At 36.4% G+C, this 27327-nt stretch overlaps 1 protein-coding gene across 1 annotated transcript in view; it reads right to left on the bottom strand.

Annotated features, from left to right (window-relative positions):
* Positions 1-27327, bottom strand: part of LOC103275056 (CUB and sushi domain-containing protein 1-like) — a gene marked incomplete at its 3' end in the record, with an annotated part of 411423 nt that overhangs the window by 242737 nt on the left and 141359 nt on the right. The window contains exon 5 of the mRNA XM_021706144.1: positions 13920-14023. Within this exon, the coding sequence (XP_021561819.1) occupies positions 13920-14023 (104 nt within the window). The remainder of the gene's footprint in view (positions 1-13919; positions 14024-27327) is intronic.

The following is a 27327-nucleotide window of genomic DNA, read 5'->3' as shown; positions in this document are numbered from 1 at the left end:
TAATTGTTTTGCTTTATTGTCATCCAGTTTTACCTATTATTTATAATGTAATTACTGATAGAAGTTCATGTTTTTCTAAATTTTTTGATTAATTGATTGCTTTTAATTATCCCTTTTATCTGGTATACTGTTTCTTTTCCATAACACTTCAAGGATGTCATTCCATTGTCTTTTCACTTTTTTTGTTCATATTGAGATGCCTTCTGTCAGCCTTATATTTGCTCTGTTAAAAATAATGTTTGGTTATGCTGCTTTTAAGATCTTTCCATACCCTGTTTTTTCATCAGATTTATTATAACGTGCCACATGATGTTTTTCTTATATTAACCTGACTGTAGAACTTCTTAAATCTCTCTCTTGATGTCTGTTGTCAGTTTGGAAAATTTACTGTTTATGTTGCCTTAAAATAAAGCCAAGTCCCATATTCTCTCTCCTTTTCTTATGGAACTTAAGTTATACAAATATTTGCTATATGTACTATTCTTTTTTTTTTCTGCTTTAGTAAGAATGTTTGTTACTAGTCTATCTTCCAGTTCAAAGTATAGACATGAGTACTTTATTTCAGGTGTTTACTTTTCTACACTTGAATTTCCATGGGATTCTTTGACAGTTTTCTGCCAATATTCCTGAGTATTTATTTCATTTATTTTCTTAAACAAATGAATCGTAGTTGATTATCAAAATGCTTCTTATTATTGACAACAGCAATATTTGGATAACTTGCTTTTTATTGTTTCGCTTGGTTTTAGGGTCAGAGAATCCTGTTCCTGGACATTGCAGGTAATTTTGGACTGATTCTCTAATCTACATAAGATATATTTGCTAACAAAGGATTAAAAAAAACCTAACTCTGAATTCTTTCACACAACATAACATGATAAAATTTCCGTTGTTGTGTGTATCAATAGTTTGTTACTTGGAAGTGCTGAGTAGAATTCCTTTGTAAAAATATACCACATGTGTTTGCCCAATTTCCAGTTGAAGAACATTTATAATGTTTCTAGTTTGGGATCATTATGAATAAAATTACTGTCAACATTCAGTTGGTGCAAATTGTATTTCTCTAGGGTAAATATTTAGGAGTGGAATTTCTGGGTCATGTGATTAATGTTACCTTCATATGAAACTGCCAACTCAATATGGCTGTACCACTTTGTATTTTTCCTTGCAACCTGGAAGGTTACATAGAGTATGCTTCCATTTGTGTGACATTTCCAAAAAGATAAAACAATAGGCATGGGGAATTTATCAGTAAGTATGTCATGGTTTAGGTTGGAAGAAGGTGTGACTGCAAACAGCACAGTATTTTGAGGTGAGGAGACTGTTCGATATCTTGATTTTGATAATGATTACACAAATCTATACATGATTTAATATCCATAGTTCCGTACATACAAAAAGTTCCATTTTACAGAATGTTGGTTGAAAATAATTTGGCTAAACACGGAGCAATAAAATAATTTGGAAAAATAATATAATCTCCAGCTCACCCTATATCAACTCAATTAAGGCAAATAGTCAATTAAAACCTACAGAAACCTAGAGAAATAAAAATAGTTGGTAATTACACAAATCTACACGATTTAATATTCATAGACCTGTAAATACAAAAAGTTCTATCTTACTCCATGTTAGTTAAAATAATTTATCCAAACAAAGAGAAAATATTCTGAACATGCCACAAAGCTGTCAAAACATGAAGTTGATGCAATGCAGCCACTGCAATGAGTGAGACTTGCATTCCATAACAGGGACCTGTAAGAAAAGTGGGGTGCTACACTTGTAATACACTAATTTTAGTTTAAAATTGGACAATAGAAAAGCAAATGCTGCTCCCAAGATAAAAATTGACCTAAAATTGTAGTCTTCATGGCTCTGTAATGCCCACTAATTTTATAAATTCTTTTAAAAAAATAGAAACTGCATAGTTATTTAATCGTATATTTTAATCAACTATTTTCCTTAAGTGGTTTGATACAGTGGGAGCTGGAGACTAATAGGGAGAACTGAATATACCGTGCTATCTGTTCAGGCACTGGAGTATGGGGTAGAGCTACTTCTCTCAGGGATGAAGGGAAACACCATTCTTGAGCTTCAGGGATTCCCTGGCATACATCCTGGGTATAAATTGGCAGACATAAGGCCGCCAAGGTCAAAGCCAGAATTCAGCTTAGTTGTTCAACAAACCAAGAAAGAAGGAATTTCAACTTTGAAAGACTACATTTGCAATCTTAGGTTTTGTTTATTTTCAAATATAGTACTCAACAAGCACTGAGAGCAAATGAAGTGAGTTAAAGGTTCTCAATCCACCCAGCACCAAGACGGACTCCTGGCACATGGTAGCTGCTGATTACATGTTATTTATATCACATGTATCACCACAGGGGACCTGGATAGGTGAAAAGGAATAGGACGTGGACATATAAATCAAGCTGACTGTGAGGAATAAGGCAAGGGAGCAGTTTTATTCAATAAATAATCATATTATATAGAATGTTAAAATTGAAGATAATTTATATGTATGCTGAAGTTTTTATATTTTCCCCTTTGGCATCAACATGAAATTAGAACAAGTTTTAGATTTCATTTAGTTTGACTCATGGATACATTTCACTCCAAAATGACAGACTTCATCTTCTATGCTGAAATCCATTACAGGCAGGTGGCAGAGAAGATGATGTAAGTTACATCAATCGTTTGCAATCTCCAAATTCACTAAACACTATCAGAATTATTATTAAGTGCTCATATATGTAGCTGCATGAAAAATATCTACTCCAAACCTCTTGATATTGAAGATCAGAGGAGAACAAAAAAGTTGACTAAAGCCAGAAGAGAGTGTCTGCAGGTAAGCTAATTTACAGATTTCTTTTATCAAGTACAGCCCAAACAATTTGAAATCCTATAAGCTCCCATTCCTCCTGACATGGAGATTCTTTGTGTCTACTCTTCTCCTTGCTGAACACAAGTATCAATGCTGAAAATGGCACAGGGATTACCAGAAGACACTGCTGAAAAATGATAGGCGGAAGACAAACTGATTTAGAACCCAAGACCAGAGAAAAAGCTCATCATGGGGTGTCTTGTGGGTTCCCACAAGCACGAGGCCACTGGTATCTCATATTTGCCTCCCCTGACCAGGAGTCACAATGCCTGCAGGTAAGCTAATTCTTCCCCAGATGCTACTGGTACCCACCTGACCACCAGGTAGACAGCACCAACAGCCATAGGAAGTCATACAAACAATGAACATCTCAGAAGGATCCATCACCTTTCTTGTGAACCTAGGGTACCCTTTCCAAAGGAAAGATATTGAAGAAGGCAGAACTTCAAGAGAGACTAAGCTACACCAACGACTCTATCCAGAAGGGCTTTTTGTCCCTGCATGTCTGAAACTGAGACTCTTTTCTTCATCCAGGCACACAGGCAAAGGCGGTAGGATAGGTGAGGGGGCTTCTGGTAAGGAGAAGCCACCAACCCCTCCTCACCAACAGACATCTCCCCTACCACACCACACCTACACCAAGCATGGAAAAACCTTCTCTCACCCCTCATCCAGCACCAGCAGAGGTGAGTGAAAACCTCCTTTGGTACCAGATCCACCAAGCAGATGAAAACAAAACCTCAAAGTTTCTAAAACCAGACTGTCATCAACACTCTAACCTGCAAAAAACAGGCTGAGCCCCACATGTTAAACTTAAACAAGGTGCTGCCCTGCTAAAATACAGGATTTAAGTAGTACCCAGGATTTCCTGACATGATAGACAAAATAGACAGAATATAATCATCACATCAAGAGCCAAGATAATTATAACTTAAATGAGGAAAGACGATTAACTGACCCAACTGAAATGAATCAGAGGTTGAAACCATCTGACAAAGATTTCAAAAGCAGCTATCTTTAAAAAATGTTTCAGGGCTGGGCTTGGTGGCTCAGCCTGTAATCCCAGTGCTTTGGGAGGCTGAGGAGAGTGGATTGCCCAAGCCATCAAGTTTGAGACCAGCCGTCGAGTTCGAGACCAGCCTGGGCAAGTTGGCGAGACTTTGCCTCTACAATAAATCAAAAATTAGCCAGATGTGGTAGCGTGTGCCTGTAGTTCCAGTTACTTGAAAGGCTGAGGCGAAAGGATTGCCAGAACCCAGAAGGTCCACACTGTGGTGGCCATAAGTGTGCCACTGCACTGCAGCCTGGGTGACAGAGTGAGACTCCAACTCAGAAAAAAACAAAACAAAAAAAAAACTTCAGTGATAATTTATAAATTCTCTGCAAAAAATGAAAACAATAAAATCTCAGCAAATTAATAAAAATTATTGAAAAAACTAGAAATAAATTATGGAATTAAAAATAAAGTAATATACATTCAAATTTAAAATGACTTGATTTACTATCTGAGACAGATGAGAAATGACAGTATCAGTGAACTTGAAAACTGACCAATGTAATTCACCTACACTGAACAACAACAAAATAGACTAAAAAATAAAATGAACAAAGTCTCAGGGACCTTTTTGTGAGACAAAAACAAAAGGTCCAACTTTTATCATCAGAGTTCTAGATTAAGAGAAGATAGACAATGGGATTGAAAGAGTATTTGAATAAATAATTGCGGAAAACTTTATAAAATTGATAAAACACACGAGCTTGCAGATCAAAAAATCAAATCTGAACTCCCAAAAATAAACTCAAGCAACTCCATTGCAAGACAAATTTAACAACAACAAAAAAGTTTAAAAGCTAAAGATAGAAAAAAAATCTTGAAAACAACAAGATAAAACATTACCTATGTGGAAATATCAATTTAAATAACAATGAGTTTCCCCAATTGAGATTTTGAATACCAAAAACAAAAAAATAAACTGTCAACAGCAAATTCCATATTCAACTAATCTGTCCTTCAGAAATAAAGGGAATATTTTTAAAAATGTATCAGGAAAAAAAATGTTGCTACAAATTAAGGATAGGTGTCAGACCTACTCTTTATGATTGGTTCAAGGAGTTTTTCAGAAAGAAAAGAGACTGAGTGCAGTGGGTTATATCTGTAACCTCAGCAATTTGGTAGTCTAAAGTGGGAGGATATTTTGAGACTAGGATTTCAAAACCAGCCTGACAACATAGCAAGACCTCTGTCTTTAAAAAAAAAAAATGGAAAGAAAAAGAAAAGAAAAAAGATGAGTGTGGTAGGTGGTGGCACATGCCTATAGTACTGCCTAGTCGAGAAACTGAGGCAGAAGGATCACTTGAGCTCAGGAGGTTAAGGCTGCGGTGAACTACTACTGCAACACTGCACTCCATCCTGGCATCCTGGACAACAGACTTTGTCTCAAAAAAAAAAGGAAAGAGCCGGGCTCGGTGGCTCAGCCTGTAATCCCGCGCCTTTGCGAGGCTGAGGTGAGTGGATTGCCTGAGCCTGCGGGTTCGAGACCCGCCTGGGCAGCGAGACCTCATCTCTACAGTAAATCAAAAAATCAGCCGGGCATGTTAGTGCATGCCTGTAATTCCGGCTACTTGGAAGGCTGAGGCGGAAGGATCGCCAGATCCCAGCAGGTCGAGGCTGAGGTAGCCGGGAGCGGCCACTACACTCCAGTCTGGGTAACAGAGTGAGACTCCAACTCAAAAAAACGAAAGAAAAAGAAAAGGTAACAGGAGGACAGAAGGAATCTTGGAGTATTCAGAAGTAAGGAAGAACAAAGGGAAGAAAAAAGATAGAAGAGAAACGGGAAATGTAAAATGGACTATTTTTTTCAGCATAATTCTGTAAACCATATTTAAATGACTGAAATGCAAGTTATAACACCATCTGGTACTTAGGGCCATGAGTTTTTAAGAGTTGAAAGAGAAAAGGGATTTAAATGCAAAGGAGGTTTTCACACTTCGTTGTAAATGGTAAATGTTGACATTAGTTGTAGTTGGATAAATAATGGCTTCACAAACGCCCATACCCTCATCCCTGAAACTTATGAATATTGCTTTGTAGACTACAGATTTTGAAAATGCAACCAAATTAAGGATCGAAAGGCTAGAGAATTTCTGAATTATCCAGGTAGTCTCTAAATACCATTACTATTATACAAATAAAAGAGAGACAGAGGAAGATTTCAGACAAAGGGGGAGCTGGTCATGTGACTATTAAGGCAGCGACAGAATCGATGTGGCCACAAGTCAAAGAATGCCACCAGTGACCCTAAGATGGAAGAGGAAACAAATGGAATCTATCTTGAAAACTTTAGAGAGATTGTAACCCTGTCCACACCTTGATGTTCGCCTAGTCAACCTGATTTTCGGCATCTTGCTTCTAGAAATATGAAACCATAAATTTCTGTTGTTTTAAGCCACCAAGTTTGCAATTATTTGCTATAACAACAGTAGGAAACAAATACACCAGTAGACTCTTATAAGTCACATATGCTTGTTATAATACTCAGAATAACACTTTTAAAGTTGTACAGGTAAGTACATTTACAGATGCTTTAAATTAATCAAGATGAGCCGGGCTCGGTAATCCCGCACCTTTGGGAGGCTGAGGTGAGTGAATTGCCTGAGCCCGCGGGTTCGAGACCCGCCTGGGCAGCGAGACCGCATCTCTACAATAAATCAAAAAAATCAGCCGGGCGTGGTAGCGCACGCCTGTAATTCCGGCTACTTGGAAGGCTGAGGCTGAAGGACCGCCGGAGCCCAGTAGGTCGAGGCTGCAGTGGCCAGGAGCGGCCACTGCACTCCAGTCTGGGCGACAGAGTGAGACTCCAACTCAAAAAAAAAAAAAAAAATTAATCAAGATGAAATTAGAAAAAAAACTTAATAACCCATAGGAAGGCAAGAAAAATAGTAAAAAAGCATAAGAACCAGAGAGAACAAATAATAAAATGGCAGCCAAAGCACTAATATATCAATAATTACTTTAAATACAAATAATCTAGACATATTAATCAAAAGATAGAAGGAGGTAAAGTGGCTTAAAAAACCCAGCATGACACAACTACTTGAGGCTTAAAATAAATGCACATCAAAATCAATAAGGAAAATAGATATGCCATGTGAATATTAATAATAAAAAGCAGGAATGATTATATTAATATCTGCTAAATTAGACTTTTTTTTTGAGTTGGAGTCTCACTCTGTCGCCCAGACTGGAGTGCAGTGACCGCTCCCAGCCACCGCAGCCTCAACCTGCTGGGCTCCGGCGGTCCTTCAGCCTCAGCCTTCCAAGTAGCCGGAATTACAGGCATGCGCTACCACGCCCGGCTGATTTTTTGATTTATTGTAGAGATGGGGTCTCACTGCCCAGGCGGGTCTCGAACCCGCGGGCTCAGGCAATTCACTCTCCTCAGCCTCCCAAAGGCGCCGGATTACAGGCTGAGCCACTGAGCCCGGCTTAAACTAGACTTTATTGCAAATAAAATTACTAAAGACAATGGAGGACATCACACAATGGAGAACATCACACAATTGATTCTAAATGTGTACAAATCAAACATCCGAGTTTCACAAGAAGAAGCAAAAACTGGCAGAACTAAGAGAAACAAATAGAGGAATTCACAAACATACTTGAGGATTTTAATACCTGACTTTTAAAAACCGGACAGAAAAATCAGAAAAAAAATATGGTACACATTTTTCTATTTTTTTAATTTTTTTTTTTTTTTTGAGTTAGAGTCTCACTCTGTCACCCAGGCTAGAGTGCGGTGGCATGCTCACGGCCACCCAAGTTTTCACCAGCTGGGCTCCTGCGATCCTTCCACCTCAGCCTTCCAAGTAGCTGGAACCACAGGCATGCTCTACCAAGCCTGGGTAATTTTTAAAAATTTTTTGTAGACACGAGGTCTCACCAAGTTGCCGGAGCTGGTCTCGAACCCACAGGCTCAGGCAATCCACTTGCCTCAGCCTCCCAAAGTGCTAGGATTACAGGCTGAGTCACTGATACTGGCCAATACACATATTTTTTATCGCCCCATGGGATATTGACTGAGATAGATTGACCCTGGGTCAAAAAATAGATCCCAATGTATTTTTAAGTACTGAAATTATACAGAGTTTATTATCTGACCACAATGGAATCAAACTGGAAATGACTGACAAAAAGACAAGAGGTAAATATATAAATACATGGAAATTAATTAACACATTTATAAATAATCCATAATTCAAAGAAGAAGGCTCAAATGAAAAGAAAATTGATGCATAGAACTGGGTGGAAATGAAAACACAGCATATAAGAATATGTGGGGATGCAGTTATAATAGTAAAAAGAGAAAAATTTATAAAGCTACATAACTATATATATAAAGAAAGGTATTTTAAAAATTACTTAAGTTTCTACTTCAAGAAAAGTAGAGACAAATAAACATAAATAATTAGAAAAAGGAGTGTTATAGAGACAATAAGCTGATTAAATTGCAAAAGAAAAACAATAGAAAAAAATTGAGGCAAAGCTATTTCTTCAAAAGCTAACATATTTGATAAAACTGTAATAAGACTAGCTGAGAGAATGAGAGACAGAGAGAAAGTAAGGACATGCATTATCAATATCAGGAACAAAAGAGTGAGTATTACTACAAATTCACCAGTCATTAAAAAGAAAATATGAAAGTATTATGCAGCTTTTGGCTCATAAACCCAGCAGGTTATTAAAAGTGGAATGCTTCTTTGGAAACCATAAACTATTAAAATTCAATCAAGATGAAACAGACATCTGAATAGCCCTATCACCATGATATAAATTGATTTTATAACTAAAATCAGATTTTATTTTGGGGGAAAAATTTAATTTTATTTTCCTTCAAAAGCAAAATCTACAGACTCAGATGATTTCACTAGAGGATTATTTCATTTCTTAAATGAAAGAATTAACACATAGTTTTCAGAAACTCTTCTTAAAACTAACAAGAGAAACTACATAACTCATTTTATAATGAAACTAGTATTCACTTGATATTTCAACCAAAGCTAGTACCAAAAAAATGGGGGCGGGATGAATGGGGAAGTAGAGAGAGAATTACAGACTATTATAGTTCAGGAATTTCGATGCAAATATCTTCAATAAAATACTAGAAAACTGAATCCAACAATATATAAAAAGAATTATTCTTGACCACAAAGTGAAATTTATTCCATTTATACAAACATGAGTCAAAATTTTTTTTTCTTTTTTTTTTTGAGTTGGAGTCTCACTCTGTCGCCCAGACTGGAGTGCAGTGGCCGCTCCCAGCCACCGCAGCCTCGACCTGCTGGGCTCCAGCGATCCTTCTGCCTCAGCCTTCCAAGTAGCTGGAACCACAGGCGCATGCTACCACACCTGGCTAATTTTTGATTTATTGTAGAGATGAGGCCTCGTCAAGTTGCCCAGGCGGGTCTCAACCCCGCGGCAATCCACTCTCAGCCTCCCAAAGGCGCGGGATTACAGACTGAGCCACCGAGCCCAGCTATGAGTCAAATTTTTAAAAAAATTAATTAATGCAATCACCATTCAAACAAGCTAAAGAAGAAAAATTATATAGTCATGTCAGCTGATACCAAAAAAAGCATTTGGCAAATCACAGGACATATGCTCAAGAATTGGAAGAACCAACACAACAAACATATCAATCTTAACCAAATTGATCAATAGGTTCAATGCAATCCTATGACAATCCCAGCAAATTTTTTAAGCATATATATATAAGGTATTCTCAAACTTACACGGAATGGTATTAACCCTAAAATAGCTAAAAGACTGTTGACGAAGAAGAATAAAGTGAGAGACATCATTCTACCTGATATCAAAAATTACTAATCAGCCACAGTAATCAGGAATGGTATTGGTAGAGTGCTAGACACCTATAAATCAATAAAACAGAACAGAGAACTGAGAAATAGAACCCATACCAATATGCTCAACTAGTTTTTGACAAAAGCAATTCAATGGAGAAAGGATGGTCTGCTCAACAAATGATCCTGAGTAACTGGACAAAAGAGATCTCAAGGCAAAATATGAATACAATCTATGTCTCACATACTTATACAAAACCTAACTCTAAATGCCCAATAGACTTAAATGTGGAGTATAAAACTTTTAGGAAAATTAGACAGGAAAATCTCTGAAATCTATAGCTAGGAAAGGCATCCCCTTAGACTTGAAAACAAAAGCTCAGGCCACTGGGAAAAAGTCCATACATTTGACTTCATCAAAATTAAAAACTTTTGCTCTGTGAAAACTCATATAAAGAGATCAAAATGAAAGACACAGACTGAGAGAAAATATCTGTAAGGCACACATTCTATAAATAACTAATAATCTTAAATATATATACAAAGACCTCTCAAAACTTAATGGCAAAAATAAAATTCAGTCAGAAAACTAGTAACAGTCATAACAGGCATTTTGCCAAAGAGACTGCACAGAAGGTAACTAAGCATATGGAAGGATGTTCCATATTATTAGTCATTGGAAAATGCAAATGAAACCACAAAGAGATATCCTTACACACCTATCAGAACAGAAAAAACAATGATAACACCAACTGCTAGTGAAGGTGTGAGTGCTGGAGTCACTTGCACATTGTGAGAAACTAAAATAGCAGAGTCTTGCTGAATGCCTAGGATCAAGAAGCAGTTTCAAGAAAAATGGAGTAAACCCACACTAAGACACAACTGTGTCCTCATCTGTTAATCTACAATGTAGCCAGGCACAAGCTATAAAACTTGCTCACAGACTTCTATGATGGTAACTCTTCATCCCTGTGGAAGGATGGCCATTCAAAAACAGTAGCACCTGCCTGCAATCCACAGTACATTCTGAGATAGCACCATCTCTCCATTACCAACGGCTAATAGCTGCAAAGGTCAGAGGGAAGTCATGTAAGGCAATACCTCCCCAAGCAGTTCTTCTACGAATTCAGTTTGAGAAAAGTATCAAGATACATGCTTGGAAAGAGCTCAGAAGAGATATGCTAAGTAAATTATTTAATTTTCTTTAAAGTCTGTCATTCTATAAATATGACCAGAGTACATTCATCCATCTCTGGGGTAAACTGTATTATTATAGGAGCTCTTTCACATTTGGATATTCTTCTTTGGTGCCACAAAAGTAAAAAATCAATCAAACAAACAAAAAAACATGAAAAACCATTACTAGAAACAGGAGGCTTTGAAACCATATTTAGGAGCTATCTCACTTTCAGCCTATCTCACTTCCCACATTTCTCTTGTAAATCAAGATCTGACTAGAAGTTTATGGTTCCCACCAAAAAGGAAACCTATAAAATACTAAGTATAAAGTAATTAATACCAGTCTGACATAGATTTTTTTTTTAAACTCCTGTTTTATTCGAAATAAAAGTGTCATGAGATTCTGTGATTCTGTATACTGACTAGTATTTAAACTAACCTAGTGTATCTGTCATTTCTCCAGTTAGATTATAAGTTCCATGCTGAGAATAAAGTCTGACATATAAGTACTCAAATGTATGTGTTACTGTATTGCTTGAAATTACCTGTTTATTCCAAGAGACCAGCTGTGTTTCTGTGTTCTTTTCTTTTTCTGTAACTTGGTACACTAAGGACATATATCAGTGGCTTTTCTTTCCTCTACTGCAGCTGATTAAATGCCCAACTGATCTTTGTTACATTATGTTCCCCAAAGGGCACCTCCATTTGATTCAGTTGGTTACTTAGTTTTTCATTTGTAGATTCGAGCTATTGAGGGAAGGTTCTAATAACACTTATGTCAACGTAATACATAGTTTGCTATTGCTTTCTTAACAACAAGTAGCATAAAAAAATGAGCATATAATTTTAGATCTTTAATAATAACCTAAGGGATTATATAAGGCATTACCTTGCTACATTTATATTTTAGATTTTGCACTTATTTAGAATTTTTCTCATTTATTTTCATGACATCTCTTCTTAAATTAGATGTTTTGGTAATAATAATACGTGAGGGTTACATTTCTTAGCCCTCCAGAGCTTTCGCATGCATTATTTTATGTTTCTCTTTACCACAGGCAGGAAAAGTTTATTATACATATTTTATAACCAGAGAAACAGAGATACAGAGAGGTAAAATGAATTCCCTTAGGGTCACAGAGATGGCAAATAGCAAAGTGGGCACCAGAAATTCCATCTCTGACTTCTAGACCTGTTTTTATTCACTGTATCATTACTGGCAATACTGTCTCAGGCCACGGACAGGCAGTCTACGAGACAATTGCCTCCGAAGCTTGTCAACAACATAGATGTGTTGGCCCCAACCTGTAAGTTCTGTGTAAACAAATGCTTACCTAATAACTTGGCAAAAACAATCATTTGGTGAGGGTTTGGGGAAATAGGGGCCTTCTCATTCCACTGTAGTTTTTATAAACCTTTGGGGGATCACTGGAAAAGCTGAACCATGTAAATGAAGTGCCCCTTCACCCTGAAATTCCTCTGCTTGAAGTTATCCTAAAGGCACAGGAACAAGGATGCCAATGTATATGCTTGCAAAGTTATTCACTGCACAGATGCTTATAAAAGCAAAAGAATGGTGTAACCGTGTGAGAGTGAGAAATGAAAGACCCTCAATAAGAATCAGTTAAAAATCATGGCACATTTACAAATGGTGAGCATCACAGAGCTCGGAACAGCCTCACTAGCATGGAGTTGGAATATCTGCTCCAACACACACTAGGTTTGTGAATCAGGTAAAGTCCTTCAGTCTGTCAAAGCCTCAGTGTCATCATGATATGATAAAACTCCAAATGCACAGATTGTGGTGAAAGTAAAAAAAAGGTAATAAATATTAGTGCATGGTGCATAAATGATACTCAATAAAAGTAAGCTATGGCATTACTAGTGCTTTTATTATAATTAATATTATAAGCTGTGGGCCAGGATCATGATTACAATTATCATTACTAGTAGTAGTCGGCATGAGATAGTAGAAAGGTAAACTAGAGACAGGTCTCGCATACAAAGGTATTCAAAATACAATGAATGCAAGAGGCATGTCCAGGAGTAGTTCTAGTCTGGGCCCTAAAGCATAGTTCTCTATAATACTTTCTGAAGTGTGAACTATCTCATAAGGAATCAGTAAACAAGGAGTTGATGTGAGCATAACAGACTGTACCTTTCTCTAGCATAGTCCTATGTTGCTGTTATCAGAGACAAGAGTTCTCATGTAAAGAGACAGTCTTAACAGTATAAACTAGACTAAGCAAACAAGGTGAACCTCCTTCAGAAATTGATAAGAAAAGATCTCCTGAGTCTTATTTTTAATTTTGATAAACGAGGTCTGATAAAAATGGACAAAAACTGTCTTTGACATCCTATATCCTAAAGCAGTTGAAGCAGCCAGTTGAGGCAAAGGGCCCCAGAATGGATGGTGCTCCTAGTTGCAAATTGACTAGATGGATCTGTCTGCAAATATTTGCATCAAGGTTATTAATGTTTTTGGTGGGTCTCCGGATACAGAGTTCTGTAGATGTACAGTGAGTCATCCTCAACACGTTTTCTCCACAATCTCTATTTCTTTTACTATGCAGTTTTTTTACAGTTTTCAATGGAAGTTATATGGCATTATTCCAGAAAACACCTGTATTTCCCAAACCAGAAAGCACCTGTGCGTCTAAAAATCTCTAGTAACATAAAGCCACAGGGAAGCAGAAGGAGAGTGGTTGAAAGAGAGAGATTGAATTGGGATACTTATCATTTCTACTTTTTACCTCATGTGTATTCTATATTCTGACCTTAAATATATATTTTTAAATGATTTGGGAAAAAAACTATTGATACAGACAAAACACAATCCTAAATCAGTTCTCATAATAAATCAGATGAGAATTCCACATATACAGCACTAATTAAACATTTGAGGCAGAATTGGAAGCCTGTAGCAGAATGTCAACTCCACATCCCAGTCTTCCCACAGCCCTGCATGCAAGAGAGAAGAAGCTTGTGACATACTCACACATACAAGACGGATCTGGTGTCTCCCACTTTCCCAGCGTCGCCGACTGTCAGGGTGTCATACCCTCTCTCCAGTTCAAACTCTTCAAATGCAAGCTTGATGACCTAAATCCAAGACAAAATAGTGACTCAATAACAAGGACTTTCCATGACTCTCTATATTGCAAATACCCTGTTGTAATGTTAAATTGTATTTCAAGGGATCGCCAAGTTATTATAATTAGTTACATAGATATTTATATACATTTGAGAGTCTTGGATTACAGAATTTTATGAAATTCAAAATTGCTATTGCTTTCCAACAAATGTATTTTCACCACTAAAAATAAAATTTAATCCCTTCTGCAATTTAGGTCAAATACAAAATGTTTATTTTATCATTTATAGTGTTTGAAATAACCAAGAGATAATTCAATATAAGCAAAAGAAATGCTGATTACAGTTTATAAGATAGATTTTGAGGACACCCAGAATGTCCTGCAATAAATATTTTTAGAATTTTATATGCATACTTAAGTAATTATCCAGATTAACGCATGAAAAGCCTGTCTGAGGCTGCAGAGTTGTCCTCTACACAAAGCTTGCAAAGCCTTGAAGTCTGTTTGTTTGTTTTTAATTAAGAAGACTTTTTCATGAAGTTCAGCACCATGGCACCTGGATAAGACTGGTTTTTGTTTGAGGCACCAATATACTGTGATCTATGAACATTTTTCTGTGGAGTACAGGATCCTTTTCTTTGAAATAATAAATATTTCTTTTGGTGAACAATATTGTGGTCATGGGAAAAGAGAGCCAAACATAACTTGATGTCAGGCTAGAACCCTGGGTAACAAGAACCAAGAAAAGGAGATAGTTGATGGTCAACAAATAGATGATAGATAGTAGCTAAGTGATAGAGGTGGACAAATTAGATAAATATAGAGATAGATTGATACAAGAATGTAGAGACAGATAGATTAGATAGATAGATAATAGATAGATACACAGATGATAGATTAGAGAGATCAATGATAAAATAGAGAGATACATAATAAACAGATTGACTAGATGGATGGATAAATGATAGAAGATAGACAGATAAATGGATACACAGATGAGAGAGAGAGAGATTGAGAGAGTTGCAGTGGGGGAAGAGGAAGGGATAGAGGATGGAGATAGGACAGGAAGAACAGAAATCATAATATTAGAAGTACATTTTCATGAGATCTGTTTCAGAATAAAGCTTAAATTCTGAAATGTTGAAGAAAGATTAATGAATGCCTATTTGTTAAACTTGAAAGAAAAGAATAAGTGGTACCAAGAAGAAGGCAGACTTCCCACTAATACCCAATTCAAGGAGTGCAGTTCCAACCGGTTCTAAACAGGTGTTTTTCCAAGCAATGCAAATAAGGAATACATTAAATTTGCTTTTTGAAATTCTTACTAAAATTAGTGATAAAACCATTATAATTTATTTTTAAAACCTACTATTTCAAATTGCAGTGTTTGTATGAATACATTATTTTAGCAATCTGATTTGAAACAGGTGTAGAAGTTGATAGCTGTTACAAGCCAGTATAAATTTTACATATTCAACCTAACACCTGATGGCCGTTTTATTTCTTTTTTTCATTCTCTCTCATAGCTTCATTTATAAGTGACCATCTTCTCATAATTATAGAATAAAAGAACTGAATAATCATCCTTAAGAACTTGTGGTTTCCCTTCACCTTTTTGACATGTTTACTCAGCCCTAATTTGTTTAAAGCCCTGGTAGGAAACAAGGATAATCTGTTAAGGTTTAAGGGTCATGGTTGGCCAATTCAAAATGAGTCAAAGATAGGGTCACACTACACTAATGGACTTTCATTAGGGGTGTACAAGTGGCCATTTTGTAATTCTTTCAAGTCAAGGCAAAGGTTGACAGAAAGTCTTTGTCAGTATTTCATCTAAACAATTATCAGGGTCAATTGTCCAATGAAAATTTTTATTCCATGCTATTGACACTCATAAGAAGAGAAAACATAGCCTTAGTCTTGTCTAAAGTACCCATGGTTTGTAAAAATATATGGCATTTTATAAATATATGTGGCTGCTAAATAGAAATATGTATATTTTAAAATTAGACTTGCATTCTTTTCTCAATAAAAGATAGCCAAAGATGCAAATGAAAAGTGAAGGCAAGGGGGTTTTAGACTGTGAATAATTCAGTGACATTTAGCCAAAATGGTTTCTTTAGTTCCTCCAATGTAAGCACACTCTCTGTTTTCTCTGGACAGGCTTCTGAAGCTGGTCTACACACAGGTTTCAGATTCCTTTAGTCTCAGTTTGATGTCCCTCCTTCAGTCATGGCTCCGCTGTTCACTTTGTTCAAACAAGCCAGTCTCTTTGCCATTATCTTTCCTGTCTCATTCATGAAATTACAAGTGTTGACATTTCTTGTTGGTTTGTTGTACTTCCTGTCCCACATGGTTCACTGTAATTGCTAAGTGCTAAGGGCAGGTACTATTGAGCTCACTCAGGGAGGGAAACACGGGCCTCAGCCTACAAGGACATACTGAACATTAACTCCATCAGGCCACAGATCTAGGGGTGTTTATTCAAAATCTTTCTACATTATTGCTATAAACTTTCCTATTAGTACTGATTTTGCTGTGTCTTATAGGTTTTAGTTTGTGTGTGTTTTTTTTTAAAGACATTAAATTTTTATTTCCTTCTAAATTTCTTAATAGACTCATTGGTCACTCAGGAACATGTTATTTAATTTTCGTGTTTTTTAATATTTTCCAAGGGTCCTCTTGTAATTCATTTCTAGTTTTATTTGTTGGGGTCAGAAAAAAAAAAATACTTAATATGATTTTGATTTTTAAAAATTTATTGAGGCTTGCTTTGTGGACTAACATATGGTCCTTCCTGGAAAATGTTTCATGTGCTGATGAGAAAAATGTATATTCTGCAGCTGTTGTGGATGAGATGTTCTGTAAGTGTCTTTTAGGTACATTTGGTCTATAATGTAGTTTGAGTTTAATATTTCTTTGTTAAATTTCTGTCTAGGTGATCTGTCTAATGCTAAGAGTGCAGTGTTAAAGTTCCCAACTATTATGACATTAGAATCCTCCCTTTAACACTAACAATATTTGCTTTGCAATCTGGGTGCTCTGGTGTTGGGTGCATATGTATTCATAAAAATTATATTCTATTGCTGAATTGAGCCTTTCATCATTATATTATAACCTTCTTTATCTTTTTCATATTTTTGACTTAAAGTCCATTTTATCTAAGTATAGATACTTCCACTCATTTTTGTTTTCATTTGTATGGAATATCTCTTTTCATAGCTTTACTTTCAGTCTATGTGTGCTTTTACAGGTGAAGTGAGTTTCTTGTGGGCAGCATATAGCTGGATTTTGATTTTTAAAATTATATTGTCATTTTGTTCATTGTTTTCTGGTCGTTTTGTATATTCTTTGTTCCTGTCTTCCCTGTCTATAGGTTACCTTTGTGGTTTAGTGGTTTTCTATAGTAATGAAGTTTTCTTTTTTTTTCTCACTTATGTGTCTGCTGTGCTAGTGAGTTCTTTTCTTTTTTATGTCCTCATGATGGTAGTTATCATCCTTTCACATCCATTTGTAGGACTCCCTTAAGCATTTCTTGTGGGACTGGTATAGTAGTGATGAATTCTCACAGTTTTTACTTGTCCAAAGGATCACTTAATTGGGTATAGTATGCATAGCTGCCTTCTTTTTTCTTTCAGCACTATGACAATATCATTCAATTCTCTCCTGATCTGTAAGGTTTCTTCTGAGAAATCTAATGCTAGTCTTGTGGGTGTTCCTTTATATTTAACTTGACACTTTTCTTTTGGTGTTTTAGATTTATCTTTGTTTATTATACCATATATATTTTATCTACATAGCATAGTTGTACATATTCTGGGGATTATATGTGACATTTTAATGCATGTATGCAAAATGTATTGATCAAATCAGGGTAATTGGGATATCCATCATTTCAAAATTTTTTCCTTCCATTGTATTGGGTACATTACAAGCTAGCCAAAAGAGAAGGAAGAATTGTCTTTTGCTTTTGACAATTAGACTGTAATCAACTGAATTTGACCAAATGTGAAATATAAAATGTAAGAAGACTTAAAACCATTGACATTCTGACACCTTCCATTTCAGAAAAATGATAGTAAGCCAAGACAAGAGACTCGTTTTGTAGTTTCAGTGGGAGATTTAGAACTTCAACTGTGAACTCCTGAGTCTTGATTTAGTGTTATAAATATATATATTTATATATATATATATTTTTTCCTCATTTATATTTAAATGTGGCTATAAATGAGTAAAATAGCAGTAGAGTTTATAAAATTTAACTTGTTTCCAAAAATATTTTCCATGTCTCTTACCAAATACTCATTTTTGATATATTTCTTTGGAATGCAATTGTCTTCTTTTCCTGATTCCAAGTCAATGTGGTTTTAGCACAGTGAAAATTTCACAATCTGTTTTTATATTCTGAGTTCAAGGCTCCACTGAGCAATGATGTGGTCTACAGACTGCACAGAGTTAGCACAAAGGTGAGGGACAGCTCTGTACAGGCATGGTAGGGACCAGGAGCCCTGAGGTGGGGATCAGGGAACACTTCTGCAGGAGGTGGCATATGAGTGCTATTTTAAATCGTTTTTCAAAAAAGGGGCTTTTAAATTGAATTTCTTCTTAAGTAACACGATAAAAAAATCTATGTTTAGAAATTATTAATGTAGTTGCAAAAAATATTACACGTTTTATTTTATTTTTTGAGTTGGAGTCTTACTCTGTCACCCAGACTGGAGTGCAGTGGCCACTTCTGGCCACCACAGCCCCGACCTGCTGGGCTCCGGCGATCCTTCCACCTCAGCCTTCCAAGTAACTGGAATTACAGGTGCAGGCTACCACGTCCAGCTAATTTTTTGATTTATTGTAGAGATGAGGTCTCGCCAAGTTACCCAGGCGGGTCTCAAACCCGTGGGTTCAGGCAATTCACTCACCTCAGCCTCCCAAAGTGTGGGATTATAGGCTGAGCCACCAAGCCCGGCTAAAGAATATTACACATTTTAAAAGGAAGTTCACACTTTCTGAGGAAATGAAAATTATCAAATAATTTTTATTGATTTTAATTGTTTTCATCTGAGGTTGTAAGGGCCAACCATAAAACAATTGAAAAAGCATAATTAATAACAACATATCCAAATGTAACTGTGATAGAGACTGGATGAATATACATTTACAGTTCCACAGAAATAACACATAATCATTGCTGGCGGAAATACAAAATGGCATAGCCACTTTGGAAGACAGGCCATTTTATTCAAAACTGAAATACTCTTACCATATGATCTAGTAATCATGCATCTTGGAATTTGCTCAAATGAGATGAAAACTTATGTTCACACAAAAACTTGCACACGGATGTCTACAGCAGCTTTACTTATAACTGCCAAAAACTTGTAAACAACCCAAGTGTCCTTCAGAAGGTGAGTGGATAAATAAATTGTGGTGTATCCAGACAATGGAATATTATTAAATGATAAAAATAAATGAGTTATAAAGTCTTGAGAAGACATTGAAAGGACCTTAAGTGCATATTTCTAAGTGAAAGAAGCCAGTCTGAAAATAATTCATACTAAACAATTCCAACTCTATTGTCCTCTGAAAATGGCGAAATGACAAAGACAGTAGAAAAATAGGTGGGCTTGGAGTCTAACTCTGTCACCCATGCTGAAGTACAGGTGTTAAAAAAAAATGGTGGTTGCCGGAAGTTGGGGAAGAGAGTGATGTATTGGCAGAGCACAGAGGATCTTTAGGGCAGTGACACTTTCTGTGTGATATTATACTGATGGACACTGGCATTGAACATCTGCCCAAATCCATACAATGAACGGCACCAAGTGTGAACCCTAATACAAACCATGAACTTTTAGCGATGATATGCCAATATAGATTTATCAATCGTAACAAATGGACCACTCTTGGCGGGGGATATTGACAGTGGGGGAGGCTGTACCTATGCAGGGGGTTTAGGGAAATCTCTGTGCCTTCTGATCAGTTTGCTGTGAAATGAAAACTGTTCTAAAATTAAAACCAATAAATTATAACAACAGCAGCAACAACAACGTAAAACCACATTCACATAAAAGCTTTTTTTTTTTTTTTTTTGAGTTGGAGTCTCACTCTGTTGCCCAGACTGGAGTGCAGTGGCCGCTCCTGGCCACCGCAGCCTCGACCTGCTGGGCTCCGGCGATCCTTCCGCCTCAGCCTTCCGAGTAGCCGGAATTACAGGCATGTGCTACCACGCCCAGCTGATTTTTTGATTTATTGTAGAGATGAGGTCTTGCTGCCCAGGCGGGTCTCGAACCCACGGGCTCAGGCAATCCACTCACCTCAGCCTCCCAAAGGCGCGGGATTACAGGCTGAGCCACCAAGCCCGGCTTACATAAAAGCTTTTATATCCATAGGCAACACGCACAAATGGACAACAGTGTATAGTATGACATTACAGTGTATAGTATGAAATTACAAACATTTGGCTCAACCTTGACTGAAGAGTACCTTGAACACTCAAAATAAAATAAAGGAAGGGAATTAGAAAAAAGAATATATCATTATTTTCTGGATATCTTCACTTTACTCAAGCCTGTTTTGCCCCACATATAAACACTAATAATCCTTTAAGAACTACAATTCAGCACACTACTAATAAGAAGAGGGTTCATATATATCTTTTCAAATTCAACTATATTACTATTAACCTGTGCTACAAAAAGGCAAAAATAACTAGTGATTCAAAGTAGGAAAAGAAAAAAGTTTTCCCAGGCAGAGAAATATGCAGTTCTTCCATGCCACAGCAACCTTGCCAAAACTGCTCAGATGGCTGTCTGTAACTTTAAGTATTACTGACATCCCTGCTCCCAGAGCACTGCTAAGTTCCTTCTGTCGGTTTTAAATGGCCCATAAATTGCCGTAATTCTCTATGTGCTGTTTCTACACAGAGAGAATTAGTATCTCCAATTAAGACTCCTAGAGTCTGGGTGTGCCCCATCCACTGGAAAGAGCTCCTGGGAATACATTTTTCTTACATGCTCCTCTCTGGCATAGAAACAGAAGGTGACCCCTCCTCTTCCCAGCCTCTCTGACCACTATTTGACTCAACTTCTATGAGATCAACTTTTGTAGTTACCACATAAAAGTGAGACCATGCAATGGACCGGGTGACAGGGAGAAGTTGGTTGATGGGTACAAAATTACAGTTAGGTAGGAGGAATAAGTTTTAGTGTTTTAAAACACAGTAGGGTGACTATAGTTAGCAATAATTTATCATATATTCCAAAACAGCTAGAAGAGAGGAATTGGAATGTTCTCAATACAAATAAATGATAAACGTTTGAGGTGACGGAGATGCTAATTGGTCTGATTTGATCACTACATATACTATAAAGGCTTTGAAATATCACGCGAACTCCATAAGTATGTGCAATTATTATGTGCCAATTAAATAACTTAAAAATATTTATATCTTTTTTTTTAAAGAAGCAAGTATAGTCACAGAAAAAAGGGGGGAGGGTATTAGGCTTTGCTGTGTACTCAATGAGGGTCTTGAGAGAATTGTTTAATCTTCCTGTCTTATCTGTAAAATAAAAATAATGCAGATTTCCCCACAGGGCTTTCAGGATTAAATAATACAACACAGGCAAGGTGTGTGTGTGTTACTGGCACCAGCAGGCATTTGGTCAATGGTCACAGCATTCATTATTACCCTTGTGACACTTCATAAAAAACTGTGTCATGGCTGACAGGTTGAGACACATTCTGCCACCACTTTGAAAGATTCTGCTATTTCAAGTCTCAGGAGTCTTTACTACTAAGAAAAACTCATCTATCTTTTCTCTGACTCAGCAATTCTTAACTCCCATTTTACCCCAAAATGATTTTTATCCTTTGATTTCCAGATAAATTTGTCACTTATGTACTTCCTTCTCTGTCTCAGTAGTATTTTACTTCTTGTGAGAAGTGTAATCTTGACAAAATACTTAGATGTGGAAACTTGAGGAGCAGGGTGAGATCCATTGCATTTCTGGTGAGCAGGAAGTTGGGGGTTATTTGAAGATGGTTATGACAAATGTGGAAATGAAAATTTCTCAAGCAAAACCCATAAAAATGCCAAATTGTCAGGGATGTGAAATATTTACAGTACAACAATGAAGAATAACCAGATCACCAGGGAAAGGAAGCAAACAAAAAGCATTTTATGTCTTTTTAAAAAAGTTTTGTTGCATAAAATGAGAGAATAAGCTAATGAGAATTGGAATTCCATTAACCCCTGAAATGAAACAGCCCAAGAAATCACAGGCAAAACTCAGGAAATTATTGAAATATGTTCTCAAATGTATAAAAAAGGGTAGAATATTTATTAAAAATGAGAAACTGGGAATTCCAAAGTCACAATACAATAACTGCCATAGAATAAATCAGAACATTATTTGATGTGATAAAATGCAAAATTAACATTTACATCAATCAAAGATGTATGCAGTAACTTAGCTGAAACTTTGAAGGAATAAAAGATAAAAGAATGACAAGAGAAAATTATAGATCTCTAGATAAAAGCGGAAGATACTGAAGCTTGCTCAAGAAATATCAGTAGGTGCAGAATCAATACTTAGAAAAATTATGGAAGACACATTTTACAACTGATTAAATAATTGAGAATGCAGCTTAAAATGCTTCATTATAGGTCTGGTAAACAAAATAAAACAATACAAGAATAAAAGGAATACATCACCTCATAGAACTGTTTAAGAAAATCAAAGGAATTTTATACACCAGTCCAAAAGAATAGATCGATTGTATTTAAAGACAAACAAATCAAAGTTAGTTTTGCTTTTTCAGTTTTAGTGGCACAACAAAACCCTAGAGACAACAGACCAACAAGAGTTTAAGCCCCAGATAAAAAAGAAAAGAATGTTCTCCTTAGTATGTTTATTTAGCAAAGAAACTATTTTATGTCAGATGGAAGAGAAACTATATTACAGACTCTTAAACATCTCAGGTGTTTTATGAACACACTCCTTATCACCCACTTGGCTGAAAGGTAAACTTCGAATAAGAAGATTAATTTTAAAAACAGTTACCTAAGGGGGATCTTTATAAATGTATTAAAAAGAATGATATAAAAAAGGGAAACAGGGATTGACTTGATAAAAATAAAAACGTGTGTATTTATTTTTATCTATTAAGCAACTTATGCCTGGGGTTGAGCCCTGGGGCCCAGACATGGTCTCACAGGATCCTAGAACAGGTGACAATGAGGTATCTGACATAAGAGGTGGCACTGAAGTGACTTAAACTCAGCTAACATCTGCCCCTATCCAATGACAGATCATCCTGGAGCCCAACCAAGGAACATCAGTGATCTGGTGTTGTGCGTCACCTGTCATAGAAGCTAGCAACAGGTGTTTTGAGGAGGCCACTTACATGCTCCCAATTCCTACTGCTTCCAATTAGCTAAACTCCCAAAGGTAGGGGAAAAAACCTTGAGTGCTTGAATTCTAAAAAAGTAGACTGGAAGTAGAGGGGTACATACACGTACAAAGAGAAGGTAAGAACAGGAAAATTGGGGCCGCCTTGCTGCTGGTTGTTGGCCGGGAGGAATAGATTGCTCACAGTTATTCCTCAGATTAAGCTGTACAAAGCAGCAACCTGTCAGATATTCCATGTTTATTCATTCTTTCATCGCTCATTTATCGTCAGTCATGTCTCTACATATCTTTATTTCTACTGAGAAAGCATATTGAAACATGCTAGTATGCTGCTTAGAAAACTTGCATGTACGTGTTCAGAAGTTTCTGGAATAAATTTTGAGATATTGTGAGGATGAAATGAAAGAGACAATGATCATTTAAAAAGTATACAAGGCAATTCAACCATATCGGTAATACTTAGCAGTTATTTACTTCATATTTTTATACATGGATGTTTATTTTTATGCTTTTTAATGTCTTAAATATTCAAAAACACATATAAAACTAAAAGAAATACAAAGATGTAATTATACTATATGATGTCAGGTAATTTGAACTTAAATACTGTCATTATTTCTTACTAAATATGTTAATGTCTACACTTAACTAATTTGAAGAATTTTGCTTTCCTATAATATAGAATTCATAATATGCTTTCACTGTAGAATGTTAAAAGGATTGAAGAAAAATATATACCAATTGCTTAACATAGAGTTTAGTACAAGGTTAAAATTTCATAAATAATAGTTATTATTGTGAAAAATCGCAGAAATGGAATAAACAGAATTTACACAGCTAAAAAATTATAACTGAAGTGTTTAGAGACAAACTCAATCATGAAAAATCATAAAGTTTATTTGAAACATCTTGGCAAAACTAGAAAACCTATACATCTTTTTATAGACGTAAAAGGAAATGTTTGCCCTTATTCATTTCATTACAAAGAATACTTTAAAAGATAATAGTAAGTTAAAATGAAGAATGAAAAGACTGCGATCCATGAAGTAAGACTTGGTGATTTTTCAGAAAATTTTAGTCATTAATTGGTTTAATCATTTCTTCTGTAAGTTTTAGTGTATTTCCAGCTTATACATTATGGACAATTTTCTGCACGTTTTATGTTATAAAGATTTTTACTCATGTTAAGAACAAATAAAATTAGTATTCCTTCTGGATCAAATAGAGGATAAAACACCTCTGTAGTTCACCGCCTCCAAAGCTTCTCCTACAATGAAAAGTACACGCATCAGCTGTTACTCTCTTATGATAAGAATCCATGACACCTGAGAGCAGTTACATGTGGAATGACACATGGACACTTGTTCAAGAGAAAATAAAGATTTCTCAGTCCTTAAAGTACACTTACACTTACTGCTTATGAGCTCAGACTTGAACAAGAATGCGTATGAGATCCCAGCCTCTCTAGCCAGCCATTTGACCTTGGGCAAGACACCACTTCAATTCATGCATTACTTTCCTCCTCTTTAACTGGGGATAAAATTAACACCTGCTTAATAGCATTCTTATGATAATGTATTTTAAGTGTTCAGTAAATAAGCTAACCTCAAAAGTTTCTACATCACAAAAAAAGTGATTGGTAAGGAACTCTGGACAATTAGGTGAAGAATACCATCTGGACTCATTTACAGAAACAGAGATTGAAGGAGATTAAACAGGGTCAATGACTGAAAATTATCTTTTAAGTTTTTCCCCAACTAGAGTTACAGGAAAGCATTTTACATTATAATGTTTCCTCTGTCAAGTTAATTTTAACAGAAGAAAAGTAGTTCACTTCTATTAAACACAATTCAAGATCACCTGATATTTTTTGAAAAAATGTTTTGGTGATGCTGCCTTCCATTGGCATGTGGTCTTGGACAAGTCATTGAACTATTTTCCATCTCAATTTCCTCATCCTTAAAATGAAGAAGATGGGCTATTCTACTTAGATTTTCTCTAGATTTTTTCCAAGTCTAATTTTCTATAAGCCCTTTTTTTTAATGTCAGAAGCTATTTCCAATGGATGTAACAGATCTAATTTGGGAAATATATAGCAAGAAGCTATACAAGGTCCTCAATTTAACAAAAATAAAACAATGGATGCTTCATTGTCTTCAAGTGCATAGCTTTCCACTTCCCAAGAACTCACTTCCCAAGAAGACTCAAAGCAAGGTTTTTGGTCTGTAAATCCAGCAGTCTGCCTGACATCTTCCTTCTGGTACTGGACAAAGGTCTGTCAACTTATCATTCAGGTGTGAAGATGCAGATTGCGCCCAACTCTGTGGTTATGGCACTGGGAGCTTATGCCCCAGTGAAGTGACTGGGCAGAGCTGACCCTGCATGGCATTTCATGCTTTCCCACATGTGTTTTCTTAGTCCCTAAGTGTGTCAGAAGGAGCCTCAAATGCACCACTCTAATTTAGTTATACAAGCCATATATTCATGTCTCCCACTCTGAATCATTAAAACACTGGTGAGGATTAAGAAAATAAATTCATCAGAAGAGAGTAAATTTTTCCCGCCTGTCTAGTCGACAAGGAATATATGTATTTGTGTATTGGCCTTTCTGAAAAGACTGGGACAAGTGGCACATGCTTTCCTACTGGGACTGAACTTTGACAACTTTGAAAGGGAAGCGGCTGATCTGTCTCCTATTTCCACCCTCTTCTGCTTGCAGCCCTGGCTTCTTACTCTACACTGCTTGTTTCCTTCTTTCTATTGCCTATTTGTAGAATGAAAAAATACATCTGGAACTAGAGAGAGAACAGAAGATGGAGAAAAATGTGTCCTTGAAGTTCAAATAACTTTCTGAATTCAAACTCTAATACCTATTTGGCCTGATATTGAGGAGCACAAGGGCCATCTCGTTCATAATCGTGTGATAAAACTTGTTTTAAGTGTAGGTTGAAGCTTATTTTGAACGTATATTGAAACTTGTTTTTAAAACTCAGATGTATGCTTGCTTTCCCGCCCAAGCGGGAAAGACCCTCTGGACCCATTTCCTGCTCCACTCCCCTAGTAATCTCACATTCCAGACGTCCCAACCAGTTCCACCCAGCCCACCTGACCGTTGATGGTCAGCCGCGGTCAGCCGCGACTGCAACCATACAAACCAACCAATCCTAAACGCTCCCATACTCAGTAGGAGAAATTACCCAATCATGTGCGAACAAGTTGAAAGTTATTTCCCCTCCCTTGTAACTGTGTATATAAGCTGTTTGCTGCGCTGGGTTGGGGCTCTTGTGCCTGTACTGCTGTGCCGGTTACAGACGTGAGCCCAGACTCGAGACTGAATAAAGACCCTCGTGTGATTTGCATCGGAGCTGGCTCTTTGGTGGTCTCTCGGATTCAGGATTCAGGTACAACAATGTGGGGTAAAGTTACTTAGCCCAGTACCCTCAGTGGCAATAAAAATATCTTAGAAAGTTCTTGAAAATAATGTCTTAAAAATAATACCTTAGAGGTCTTTGAAGAGGTTAAATGAAGCAATGTTTGCTATGCACTTAACACATTACCTGGCACAAAGTAATGCTTCAAAAAAGGCTTGTTACCCCCTTGAAGAAGAATAACACAGGATTAGAAAAATTCATATTTCTGATTGCCTAAGATAGTAAGGCAAGATAAAAAATGCTATAACTGTCAGGTTATAGATTTGACAATGGTTGATAAACTGTCCTTCACAAGAAGATAACTTTTACTCAAAATCCACAGGCAAGTGACAAAGTCAGAACATAACTACAAATTCCTTAACTCAGGAAATTTTCCTCTTATGATTTTTTTTTCAAATAGGAAAACAGATAGGGATTCATTTAATTAAAGTTGGAGGATTCATATGTAACTATTTTCCCCAAGAGTTTGCCAGAGTGAT

The sequence above is a fragment of the Carlito syrichta genome, unplaced genomic scaffold, assembly GCF_000164805.1.
Source record: "Carlito syrichta isolate Samal-C Ts95f unplaced genomic scaffold, Tarsius_syrichta-2.0.1 Scaffold315201, whole genome shotgun sequence".
NCBI lineage: Eukaryota > Metazoa > Chordata > Mammalia > Primates > Tarsiidae > Carlito > Carlito syrichta.
This window is presented reverse-complemented; position numbering and strand designations above follow the sequence as displayed.